The sequence below is a fragment of the Onychomys torridus genome, chromosome 23 (assembly GCF_903995425.1).
Source record: "Onychomys torridus chromosome 23, mOncTor1.1, whole genome shotgun sequence".
In the NCBI taxonomy this organism is placed as follows: domain Eukaryota; kingdom Metazoa; phylum Chordata; class Mammalia; order Rodentia; family Cricetidae; genus Onychomys; species Onychomys torridus.
The window spans coordinates 59,305,360-59,317,787 of NC_050465.1; the positions used below are offsets into that span (position 1 = coordinate 59,305,360).

The 12,428-nt window shown below is 52.7% G+C and overlaps 2 protein-coding genes across 5 annotated transcripts; one reads left to right on the forward strand and one right to left on the reverse strand.

The window, feature by feature from the left end:
• Window positions 1-237: 237 nt before the first annotated feature.
• Window positions 238-3,339, forward strand: Zfand2b (zinc finger AN1-type containing 2B). Of its 4 annotated transcripts, none has more exons than XR_004943599.1 (9): window positions 238-510; window positions 806-900; window positions 1,115-1,246; window positions 1,373-1,524; window positions 2,024-2,113; window positions 2,199-2,259; window positions 2,345-2,412; window positions 2,683-2,754; window positions 3,047-3,112. XR_004943599.1 is itself a non-coding variant. In XM_036173383.1 (9 exons), exons 1-9 carry the CDS (start codon window positions 456-458, stop codon window positions 3,101-3,103), a joined length of 789 nt encoding a protein of 262 aa, XP_036029276.1. In that variant the 5' UTR covers window positions 243-455; the 3' UTR covers window positions 3,104-3,339. The 4 variants fall into 4 exon arrangements, 2 of the variants coding, with proteins under 2 accessions (XP_036029276.1, XP_036029277.1); XR_004943598.1 differs by lacking the exon at window positions 3,047-3,112 and adding an exon at window positions 2,946-3,011 and having other exon boundaries at window positions 240-510; XM_036173383.1 differs by having other exon boundaries at window positions 243-510; window positions 2,676-2,754; window positions 3,047-3,339.
• A 112-nt stretch (window positions 3,340-3,451) lies between these two features.
• On the reverse strand, window positions 3,452-12,391 carry Abcb6 (ATP binding cassette subfamily B member 6 (Langereis blood group)). The gene is made up of 19 exons (XM_036173382.1): window positions 11,565-12,391; window positions 11,101-11,238; window positions 10,075-10,255; window positions 9,842-9,943; window positions 9,484-9,667; window positions 7,887-8,008; window positions 7,287-7,396; window positions 6,747-6,812; window positions 6,463-6,588; window positions 6,236-6,312; window positions 6,086-6,149; window positions 5,901-5,986; window positions 5,605-5,662; window positions 5,283-5,387; window positions 4,567-4,741; window positions 4,322-4,434; window positions 4,020-4,114; window positions 3,864-3,932; window positions 3,452-3,724 (listed from the first exon to the last, which is right to left on the reverse strand). Exons 1-19 carry the CDS (start codon window positions 12,111-12,113, stop codon window positions 3,616-3,618), a joined length of 2,529 nt encoding a protein of 842 aa, XP_036029275.1. The 5' UTR covers window positions 12,114-12,391; the 3' UTR covers window positions 3,452-3,615.
• Between the last annotated feature and the right edge of the window lie 37 nt (window positions 12,392-12,428).

Genomic DNA, 12,428 nt, shown 5'->3' on the forward strand with positions numbered 1-12,428 from the left:
TTCTTAAAGAAAAGAGGCAGCGTGAGAAGCAGACCAAAGACAGAACTGCCCTCCAAACCACCCTTGTCCACCGATACGCATCATTTTCGCCTTCAGTGATCCGTTTCCCTCATCCCCGAGGCTTCCAGAAAAATCCTTCTCCGAGCTACACAGGCTCCAGAGAGGCCAGGTTCCAAGCGTACCTCTTCTGCGATTCTCCGCCTGCAACTCACGGCCCGCCCGCGACGGGCCCCGCCCAACGCGATGACGTCAGTGCGCGCGCCGGCGGGAGGAGGAGCAGGGGCCGCGGGCCGGCAGGCGCCCGGGTTTCGGTAACCTGTGCTGGGCGGGGGAGAGGAAGGGGCGGGGCGGAGAGCCCCCCGGAGTTGCGGGGTTGCGGACCGGACCCGGAGCGGGAGTCCTCGGCACGCTCGGCGCTCGCTTCTTCCCCGCGGCTGGCCCCGCACGGTCTGGCCATGGAGTTTCCGGACCTCGGGGCTCACTGTTCCGAGCCGAGCTGTCAGCGCTTGGGTGAGGGGCGGAGCGTGCGGGGGGCGGGGCCGGACGGCTGGGGCTGGGGACTGCAGGTGGGGCGGGGAGGGTGGGCACTGGAGCTGGCAATGCCAGGAGGGCGGGGCTCCAAGTTGGGGGGGGGGGCTGGAGCTGGGGGCGTGGCCAGAGGCTTCGTGGACAGTGGAAGGGGTGCAGTGTGCGGCAAAAATAGGGCGGAGTTAGTTTTCCCTACCGGAGTGGAAGCCCTTAGCTAGAGGAAGGGACAACCAGGTTAGTTTCCCTTTGAACCTGCAATCCCACCCATTCTCTGTAGATTTTTTGCCACTCAAGTGCGATGCCTGCTCCGGCATCTTCTGCGCAGACCATGTGGCCTACGCCCAGCATCACTGTGGATCAGCTTACCAAAAGGTGAGGGGGCGATCGTGAGGGTGAAAGGGGGTGGTTCTGAGAAGAGCGGGAGCAGATGCTTTCAGGGATCTGTCTGCCTTGTATTTTCCACTCTTAGTCATTGTGTTTCTAAGCCCCGGTACTGGGAAACTTGGTTTTCTAGTGTATTTGTGAGTGGTATATCCTGGTTAGAGGTTGGTTGGCGCTCAGACTGATTCCTGCCCCTTGACTATAGGATATCCAGGTACCTGTGTGCCCCCTCTGTAATGTGCCTGTGCCAGTGGCCAGAGGGGAGGCTCCTGACCGAGCTGTGGGAGAGCATATTGACAGAGACTGTCGCTCTGATCCCGCGCAGCAAAAACGCAAGGTAAATGAATAATGGAGGGGTTAGTGATCGACAACCCAGCTTCGAATACTGATGTCTGCAAACCTAAAGGGCTAGCTCCGTGGGGAGAAAGGAGTTTCATAAATGACAAACCCTGCTTCATCTCAGATCTTCACCAATAAGTGTGAACGTTCCGGCTGCCGGCAGAGGGAGATGATGAAACTGACCTGTGACCAGTGTGGCCGAAACTTCTGCATCAAGCACCGTCACCCACTGGACCATGATTGCTCTGGGGAGGGTCATCTGACCAGCCGGGCGGGGTAATTGCCACCAAGTACTCTACTGGCTTTGCTTCAGCCATAGCTGCCTTGACCAAAGTAGTCTTTCTTCATGCTTTCCCCCTGGTGTGTCCAGAGTGGACCCAGGGCCTTGCACACACTAGGCAAGCACTGTACCACCGAGCCTTGGCCTTCTCTGTTCTTTCAGAGGTTTCACTTTTGAGCCCAGACTGGCCTCAACTTGTGGCTGTCCTCCTGCCTCAGACCTCAACTTCTGAGATTACAGTGTACATTACTTCAGGCTCTTTTTATGCCTTTGAGACAAGAGTCCACTAAGTTGCCCAAGCTGTCATTGAACTCACTCTGCCCTGTACAGTTTTCAGTTTTCCTGTCTGAACCTTCCAGGTAGCTGAAATTACAGACTATATACAAACTTGGGCCCAATTTAACTCTTTTGCAAAGTATACGGTTTTGCAGAGTACTTAGAGGAACTTCCAAAGCATATCCTGGGAGTATGTTAGAATGTCTTTCTTCCCTGCAGGCTTGCTGCTATCTCCAGAGCTCAAGGTCTGGCTTCTACAAGCACTGTCCCCAGTCCAAGTCGGACCTTGCCTTCCTCCTCTCCCAGCAGGTAGACCTACCTGTTTCTTCTCCCCCCGCCCCCACGGTGAACCCCTTCACATCTCTAACCACAGTCTGTTGAATGTCTATCCTAGAGTCACATCCCAGATTCCACCCTGGAAATCCCTTCCAGTGGTTGCTCTACAGATTGGCTTGGTGAGTTAGGGAAGGTTGACTGGACAGAAGTAAATCCATACAGCGTCAAGTCCAAGGAAACTGGTCTGTCTTTCTCCCTTTGCAGAGTGAGGATGAGGCTCTGCAACGTGCCCTGGAACTGTCCCTTGCAGAGGCTCCACCCCAGGTCCCAAGGTACCTACTCTAAATGAAGGCAAGATCTGTTGGAAGGATGGAGTGGAACCACTCCAACCCACTGCAATAGCTATGAACTTCCTATCCAGATTAGATGAGACATCCCTAAGGCCTTGATCTTCTCTGTACCAATGGCAACAATGCTAATATCTAGCCTGTTGGTTACAGTAAAGGCTGAGGTCACACTCAAGAGGTCCTCGGCACCACGTTACTGAACAGATCACATCCTCGGGTTTTATAAACTTAAGCGCTCCCTTTCTCAGTTCTCAGGAGGAGGAAGACTTGGCATTAGCGCAGGCACTGTCAGCCAGTGAGGCAGAATACCAACAACAGCAGCAGCAGGTATGCGGGCTGGGTAAGGTGGGTCTTGTGTTGGGGGTGAGAGTTAGGGTCGATCCCTCCCAGCTGTGGAGTGTTGGGTGGTTGATGATCTCTGCTCCCCTCCAGTGACTCCAGCTCATGCTGAGCTGGCCCGGGACCTGCTGGCTCCTGTCTTGACTTTACACTGTCTTCTCCTCCTCTCCTTGCTCCAGGCGCAGAGCCGTAGCTTGAAGCCGTCCAACTGCAGCCTGTGCTAGGGTCCTGGGCTTGGGGAGGGAGGCTCACCTGAGGATTGTGACCCTCACATCTCCAGGGTACCCAGGGAAAGGAAGCACAGAGAAGCCCGGATTGCAGAGACAAGCAAGAGTGACGTGGAGGACACTCCATGGAGCCTGGAGAGGAAGGACGTTTGTCCAGCCGAGCCAAGGAACGACCCTGCTAGTTCTGCTGCTGCAGAGGGTGGCTGGGAATCATTCTGTCTGGGGCCTTGGTAGATTCCATCCCCAGCCGCTTTCCTCATGTCATCCCCCCAACCCCCACCCCAGGCTGGCCACAGGTAGTGGACGGGAGAGGCCTGGGAAGAGTAAAGACTTTGGCAGTTAGTAAGAAGTCTGTGTGTTTCTTTCTCCTCTCTAACCCAGAACAACCAGCGTTGACAGGAACGTTCATTCTACTCAAGGGTAGAGGCCTCTCACGGTCCCCACAGCCAAGCCACAGCCATGCTTGCACAGTCCATTTATTTCCTTACAGTGCTATCTGGAGGCCCTTTCCTGTCCAATAGCGAGCACTGAAGTCCTACAGCAGGATGAAATAGGCCCCGGAGAGGGCACGCATCTTCTTCTCCTGAGTTAGCTTTCGGAAGGGAAGAGGTCACCCTTGTCACTATGCCGAGTCCTGAGGTTTAGCGTCTTCTGAGACAGTTTCTTGTCCTTGCTGCTGCAGCTGCCACATTTCAGCATACACACCCCCTCGGGATAACAGAGCTTCGTGCCTGGGATGATAAGGCAAGTGTAAGTCCCACCCACGGTCTCACCCCAATCTCAAGGAGAACAGGGAGTAAACAAGGGGGACGCCCTCCAGGAGCCGCCGCCCTCCAGGAGCCGCCGCCCTGTTCGACCTGCATGGCTCACCTTCCTCTCTCTATGATGCAGCCGTCCTTGATGACAAGAATCTGGTCAGCATTGACCACAGTTGAGAGCCTGAGAGGTCAGACATCAGTTACCTACTACCCCCATCCAAAGCGGTCCGCAGTGCCAGCCATACGAGCGAGCCCTGTAGTCCTGTACCTGTGCGCTACTACGATGGTGGTGCGGTTGGTGCAGACTTTGGCCAGAGAGGCCTGGATGGCTCTCTCATTAGATGTATCCAGTGCTGATGTTGCCTACAGAAAGAGCTTGGGTGAGATGGTCTTGCTACCCAGAGACTCCAAGGAGAGGAGGGTGCAGGCTCCTAGTGGAGGCCTCCAGGACAGTTTGGATTTATGAACTATGGTAAAAATGAACTGGTAATAGCTTTGCAAGGTAGGGAACTGCTCAGGAAGTGGCTTGGGCATAGATGGGAGAATGACGGGCAAATGTTGGGGCCTCACCTCATCCAGCAGAATGATGTCTGGAGCTTTAAGAATGGTACGGGCAATGGCCACTCGTTGCTTCTCACCCCCACTCAGCTTCAGCCCCCGCTCGCCCACCTGTGTCTCATACCCTGTGGATATTAAGCACCTCCCTCATGTCACAGGTAAATCCACTTGGCTTCTGTGGGCAGCAGGTGGCAAGGGAAGGGTGGAACTGAATCTGAGGGAGTAAGAGGACTTCACTGGGTAGGGAGAGACCTCACCTTCTGGGAAAGAGAGGATGGCATCATGAATGCCTGCAGCCTGAGCAGCAGCCTCTACCTCACTGTCCCCGGCTGTGACACGACCATAGCGGATATTGTTGGCAATGGTGTCGTTGAAGAGGACAGTGTCCTGGGGCACAACTCCAATGTGAGACCGGAGAGAGATCTGGGTCACCTGAGACCAAGAGACCCTGTCCAGTGAGTTCCCTTCAAGCTTCCAGGAAGCATTGGGGAAAAGCTGCCTAGGGGAAGATTTCAGCCATGGCCACCACAAATCCTAGCTGGGTAGGCAAATCTCTCCAGGTCCTCTCCATTCATGAGCAGAAAACATGGCGTCTGCCTCTTGAGAGACAGACATGCATACTTCACATGGCACACTGTCCTTGTGATTACTTCCCTGGGTGAATCTTGGTCACATGGCACTAAGGCCCAGGTTCTTATATTTCTGGAGGTCTGGAGAATAAACCTGGGAGCCTCCCTTCCCCCCATTTATTTGGAGACAGAGTCTAGCTGAGTTAACTCAGGTTGGTCTTGAACTCATTTGGAGCTCTGGCAGAACTTGACCTTGCTATCCTCCATCCTGGGATTACAGACCAGCACCATCAGATCATGCAAGGCCCTAGTTTTTTGCAAGGCTGATATCTCAGGGATGCCTATCCTTTGCTGTTCCTCCATAGATCCCTAGCCTAGATCAGTCTTCTCTGCGGCAACCTTACCTGTGAAATGTCCTGTCCATCTATTCGGATGCAGCCAGAGTTGATGTCATAGAACCGAAACAGCAGGCGCAAAATTGTGCTCTTTCCAGACCCAGATGGCCCCACCTGTGACATTGGAAACATGGGAAGAAAATTCTCAGGCCTTCTGGCTTTTAAGGCTCCCTCTTTAAAAGGCCACCAAGATCCAGGAAGGCTGCAACATTCAATCCTGTTGCCTGTTACAACCAGGCTCTGAATGCCTAGCCAGGGTCATGATGAGCCATCATCAGCACTGAAAGAGAAAGTCAAGGAATTCCAGCCGAGTAGCTAGGTCTTCCCTCACCAGAGCCACTGTTTGTCCAGGCATCACAGTGAAGGACACATCCTGTAAGGTCTCCCGCCTGCAAGAAAGAACGGTGGATTCAGCAGTGGATCTACTGAATCCTACAGGAGCAGATGGACTCTCCAACCCCAGAGCTAGCAATGGTCCTTCCCCTCCTCTCCTGTCTAGGCTCTCTCTATTCCCTCTACCACAGTGGTGGACTGTAGAGCTGGGGTTCAGAGCAGGGTGGAGGGCAGGAAGGTGGTGTGTAAATAGACGAGGGGAAAGAAGCAAAGCAAAAGGCAGCCAGCGCTCACCCATCAGCGTAGCTGAAGTGCACATTCTCAAACTCAATCTGGCCCTTGTGAAAACGAAGGGGCCCTGCTCCAGGAACATCCTTCACCTGGAGAACACAGCCAGCATGTGCTACCATCACTGGCCTGGGATTCCTAGACACAGAAACCCTCCCCCTACCCCGGCTGATTCATCCCCCTGTACTCACCTCTGTCTCCTCTTTCAGCAAGTCAAACATGTTCTCCATGTCAATGAAGTTAGTCTGGATCATCCTGCAAACAGAGTGGTGGCTGGGGCTCCCGCAAGGAACTGTGGGAGCCGTGCACCCTGAGCGGATGAGGGACGGGGACCAGGTTACCTGTAGTAGGTGCCAAACCAGTTGAGAGGCATGTACAGTTGAGTGATGTAAGTGCCAAAAAGCACAAAGTCCCCAACCTGTAGAGACCCAGAGAGGCCACTACGTCACCTCACCGGAAGGCTGCAGGTTGCTCTTCCTGTCCCTTTGTCTACAGCCCATCTGGGAGCCTAGTGGCTCACATGTGGGCCTCAGGCCCCTCTTCTTTTTCTTCCATGAGTCTGTCTCACCTGCAGCTTCTGCTCACTGACGAAGTATGCACAAAGCAAGGAGCCGGCGAGGAGCCCAAGTCCAATCACCAAGTTCTGGGTCTGATTCAGTACTACCAGCGAAGCACTCGACTTCCACTCCAAACTCTGGGGACAGAAAAAGAACAGGAGGAAGGACCAGCCTGTGTGGGTCAGCTGCCGCCAAATCCCAGTCAGGGTCCAAGCACCTCCAACTTTACCCCCGGGTTTCACTCTTCTCAGCCCTAGTGATGACGACACAGGTCAGCTCACATGAGCATCCTCACCTGATACTTGATGATGGCCTCCTGATAGCGCTCTACTTCATAACCCTCAGCATTGTAGTATTTCACCTGAGGAGATCACACAGCACAGAGCTGTTGGAGCATTCCCTCCAGAGACCTGATCCTTCTTCTCAATTTCTAAATCTGTTTCACTTTTTTTTTTTAGCTTTTCGAGAGAAGGTTTCTCTGTGTAGCCTGGCTATCCTGGAACTTACTCTGTAGACCAGGCTGGCCTGGAACTCAGAGATTCACCTGCCTCTGTCTCCTGACAGCTGGGATTAGAGGCGTGTGCTGCTACTGCCTGGCATCTAAATTTATTTTTAATAATTTAAAAAAATTTACTTTGAGATGGGGTCTTGTTATGTAGGCTGGTTGGCCTGGAACTTGCTATGTTGTCCGAGCTGGGCTTGAACTCAGAGAGTCTTCCTGCCTCTGCTGCTTCCCAATTTCTAATATCTCCTCCAGATCCTTGTCCTTTCAGTGGCCCAGCTATGCTCCGCCACCTCTCCCGGCTCCCCACCACCATCTCAGGGCCTCTGTTACCGTCTCAAAGTTCAGCAGAGAGTCCACTGCTCGTGCCTTGGTGACATTTTCCTGTGTGTTCATGCTACGGCGAAACTTGGCTCTCCACTCAGTGACCACAATCGTCAGTACTAGAGGAGGATGACAGGAGGGAGAAGAACAGGACATCATCTCTAACAGCTGAGACCAAATACAGATGTCCATGCTCTGTGCCACGCATTCTAAACCTACGCTAGCACCCGGGAACCCAGACCCAGAAAGAGAGAGAGAGAACTGTACATTCACCAAGGAAAGGAGTTGCATGCAAGATTTCTTTGTAGTCTTGCAAAGTTTCAAGTAGAAAAATGCTTTTAATTGGCACATGAAAAGAAGATGCATTGTGTTACATAGTTTGTCCTTGACCGGTCACATGGGGAAGACCTACTGTGACATACATGCCCTTCCTTCCCTGGCTTTCATCAAGGTTGAACTAAGGCTCAGCCTTGACAGGGAGTGGACAGAGACTAGTCAAGCCCACCAACCCTGAGGCTGCTCAAGGTCAGCAGGCTGAGTGAGGATAGGGCTCATGCCCAAGGAAGACCCACACAGTTCAGGGAGATGGTTTCCCCAGGCAGCACTCACTGAGGTAAAGACTCATGCACAGGAACACAATGAGGCCAAACCAGGCGTTGAAGAACATGCTGAAGTAGATGATGCCAATAATAATGTCAGCCAAGGTGGGGATGATGTTGAACACCAGGTAGCTAGAAGAGTAAGTCAGGCGAGAGAAAGGTTTGAAGATTTAGACCCAACAATCTTACCTCCACGAGTGTTACTGTAGTGTTTCATTTTCAACAGCAACAAATCTAAATACCTTTCAAGAGGTAGATGGTTAGTAAGTCCCGCTGACAAAGGTCTATAATCCCAGTCCTCTAGAAATTAAGGCAAGACTGAGAGCTTAAGGCTAGCCTGGGTAAAGACAAGGCTGAGGATGTGGACGGAGTGCTTTCTTAGCATGTGCAAGGCCCTAAGTGGTTCAATCCTCAGCATTTCTCTCTCTCTCTCTCTCTCTCTCTCTCTCTCTCTCTCTCTCTCACACACACACACACACACACACACACACACACACACCCCAAGAAACCAAAAACCTAAAACAATAACAAATAACCTCTATCAATTACAAGTAAGAAAGACCTTTGTACATGGATGAAATGGAATCTCAGCTGGGTGTGGTGGCACACTCAGGAGGCAGAGGCAAGGGGATCTCTGTGAGTTCAAGGCCAGCCTGGTCTACAAAGGGAGTTCTAGGACAGCCGGGGCTACACAGAAAAACTCTGTCTTGAAAAAACAAAAGAAAGGAAGGAAGAAAAAAGAAAGGAAGAAGGAAGGAAACATCTCATGAGGTTTTGTTAAAGCAATTTTGAGAAAGAACCTATGTTGTGGTAGCTTTTGGTTTAAAAAAAAAAAAGAGTACCACATTAGTTCTGACTCTTCAGAGATCTAAAGCAAAATACAAAAGCATAGCTTAACACAGTAGGGTAACTCTAGAAAAGTGAACGGAATTCTTAAGATTTGTTCTATCTATGTCTTCATTTCTTTTTAAATTATGTGCATATGGCTGGTAGTTGTGGGAGGTACCTGAAGGCCAGAAGACAGTGTCGGCTCTCCTGGAGCTAGAGTGGCAGGTGGTTGTGTGCTGCCTGCAGCAAGTGGTGCTGGGAACTGAATTCAGGTCCTCTGCAAAAGCAGTGTGTGCCCTGAACTGCTGAGCCTTCTCTCCAGGCCCCACTTTTTTTTTTTTTTTTTTTTTTTTTTTTTTTTTTTTTTTTTGAGGCAGGGTTTCTCTGTAGCTTTGGAGCCTGTCCTGGAACTCGCTTTGTAGACAAGTCTGGCCTCAAACTCACAGAGATCCGCCTGCCTCTGCCTCCCGAGTGCTGGGATTACAGGCGTGCGCCACCACCACCTGGCTAGGCCCCACTTTTGTTTCATGAGACAGAATCCTAAGTTTTCCAAGACAAGCTCAAACTCATTATGTAGCCGAGGCTAGCCTTGAACTTCTGACCCTCCTGCTTCAGTACTGGGATTACAGGTATGTGCCACCACATGAGCAGTCTGCATTAGAGTTACTTGACATAAAACTTCTCCCTGTAATTTGCCGAAAAGACCTTAAAGTAAGGTAGCTCAAGCTGGGTTTTCCCAGCTCCCTGCCCCACACACACCCTTCCCGCTGGTGTGGCACCTGAGCAGTCCCGTTACACTGGACGTCCCCCGGTCCACAATCCGAAGCACCTCCCCTGTCCGCCGGCCCAGGTGCCAGCGCAGTGAGAGTTCATGCAGGTGGGAGAAGAGGCGTAGCTCCACACCACGGGAGGTGAACTGCTGTACCCGGATCCACAGGAAGGTTCGAAGGTTGCTCACAAAACCTGGAGAAACCGGGGAAGCCTTACTTAGTCTTGGGGGATGAGAAACATCAGCCCAACACCAAGAGGTCTAAGTGCCCAAAGGGCCTGTGGAAAGAATAATCAGAAACACGACAGTGAGGAAGTTGCCATGGGAGAGACTGACGTCAACCAGGGTAAGAACACAGTCGCTCATACCTGTACTGCCAGTGCCACCCCCCTGGAGGAACTTGAGGAAGACATAGGTGGTAACAGTCCGGGCCAGGGAGCTCCAAGGAGCCTTCGAAGTCAGTAAGTTCACTGTGGATTAAAGGTACCGGGGTTCACCTCCAACACCCAGGTTCTGACTACCCAGCTCCCATCTTCGTATAACCTCCCTAGGTTAGAGCCACCCCAGCCACTAAGCTGAACATACCCTTCCACCCCCTCACCAATGTCCCTATAGAAGATGGGGACCAACACATTGAGTGCCCGGTCCAGCCCCATGAGCCCCAGGCAGATGAGCACAATCAGCTGTAGTGCTGGACTCCCCCGAGGCCATAAGTAGCTGCTCAGCAGGCGAAGCTTCCTGCCAAGGTCTTTCCAGGTGGATATCCGGTCTGTGGATCGGACCTACGAAGACAGCACACAGGAAAGGAGTTAGAAACAAAGAAGTATACCTGCCTCAGTATCCTCAGGAAATAATAGATGGGACCATAGTTCACAGGCATCTGACGTTCACAAGTGTTCCCTCTCAGGGTTAGGAAAGCCACTGGATCACAGACTGAACTTTGTGATGAGAACTCATTCACCTCTAGGGACAGGATGATCAGGTCCCCCAAGAAATGTCTTCTCCCAAAATTTGGTGGCATTTATATAAAAGCCAGCAATCGCTCAGAGGCTTGAAAATAGTTCTGTTTGTTAAAAGGAGTTATTCTGATCTTTGGCAAAAGGGGGACACATGGCTCTTCCATTTATGTATAACTGGTGCTGCCTGTTAGCATGTCAATGCTAGCCTCTAGGCTCCTCCCTATTTACAAGTCCCCACCTTAGCTCAGACTCCCTTATTTCCAGGTTTCATAAAACCCTGGAGACACACACCCTCCCCCACACACACCCCATTGCTTCTCTGCTTTCCCCAGAGACAGCTTTGGTAGTTTGGAATAAACTTTTCACCCATGGAGAGGCTGTTTTGATGTCTTTGCTGTGCCCATTTCTCTCAAGGATGATGACGGGGAATAAAATCAAACATTTACAAGGTACCGTATTCTTCCCCCAGCACAGATAACACTCTTGATTGAAAAAAATTAGGTATAACTGGTCCTTTTCTTTTTTCTTTTTGGTTTTATGAGACAGGGTTTCTCTGTGTAACAGCCCTGGCTGTCCTAGAACTCACTTTGTAGACCAGGCTGGCCTTCAACTCACGGAGATCCTCCTGCCTCTGGGATTACAGGCATGGGCTACCAAACTTGGCATACCTGGTTCCTTTCTACCTCTTGGTCTTCTTCGTGAACCTGTAGGGTGTATGACTGGGGTCGAAGTCCAGGGGCCCAGAGCCCCAGGATAAACAGTCCTCCAGAGGTCACATATCGCAGGACCCACAGGCCAAACTGAACCTGGAATGAAACAGAGCACAGGTGTAAACCTGGATGCAAAACCCATTGTATTACTGCTTATTACACTCAGATGCTTCTCAGGGGCCTAGCAACAGGCTTAAAAAAAAGAAAGAAAAAAAAGAAAAAAGAAAACCCACAGTGACTCAGCACACACACCCCATTCAATGCTAGCTATTCCCACCAGTTGACTATCAGCTTCCAGCCACCTTCAGACACGCCTTTCTTTTCTTTCTTAAAAGAGTCATCCTAAAGCATGGAACCAGTAGGTCCAGAAGCAGTACTTATCAAACGCCAGTGCTTCTCCTCCTCCCCAGAAGGCCCCTCACCTGCTGGCCCAGATCTGCCCTGGCCCACCACCACTGTGGGCTGTTCCAAGATACCAGGGCCAAGTTCTCGGCTGCAAACGCCACGGTCCAGAGGAGCAGGAGACCCGAGCTATGCCTGAACTTCATCCAGACGCCCATTGCCAGACTCTGCCGTGCCAGGCGCCGCTCCACCACGAGCAGCCACAAGCCACAGGTGCTGGCCAGACTCTCCAGCACTGAAGCCAACAGTAGGTAGCCTGGCAAGCGGACCCCCCGTGCTGTGCCCACTCGGCCAGTAAGGCCGGCCAGGGGCAGCGCCACCTGAAGTGTGGCCAGAAACAGCTGCAGCGCATAGGGAGCCACCCGAGGGCCAGCCGCCCAAAAGAGTTCCTCCGTGCCAGCCGGCACCTCCCGACGCCTGCAGGGAAGAACCAGCACCAAGGCCAGTACCCCCAGAGCCATGAGTGTCGAGGGCACGAGTGTGAAGAAGAAGCAGGGACTCAAGCCATTCTGAGTCCAAGCCGGCCCCACCGGCCCTTCGGCCTCGCAGTAGCTGCCCACGGTCACCATGGCGAGGTGTGGCTGCTGGCCGAACTTGAGGTCACTGCAGTAGCAGGGAGTCGGGCTGGCCACTCGGGGAGGGCCGCGGAGGCCAGGGTGTCTTGGGACATGGAGCTACGCCGCTGGGGTCGCGGCGAGGGCCGCACGTGGACCTGCCACACTGCCCACTCTGTTCGCGCACGCGCCGTCACCGCGCACACTCACGCAAGGCACGTACGCCGTCCCGGCCGATTCCCACTCGCCAGCAGCTGGGACCCTCCGGCCCAGAGCCGCAGCACAAAAAAAAATGCTTGTGCCCTTTACGGCAGCGGCCCCGCCCACCAG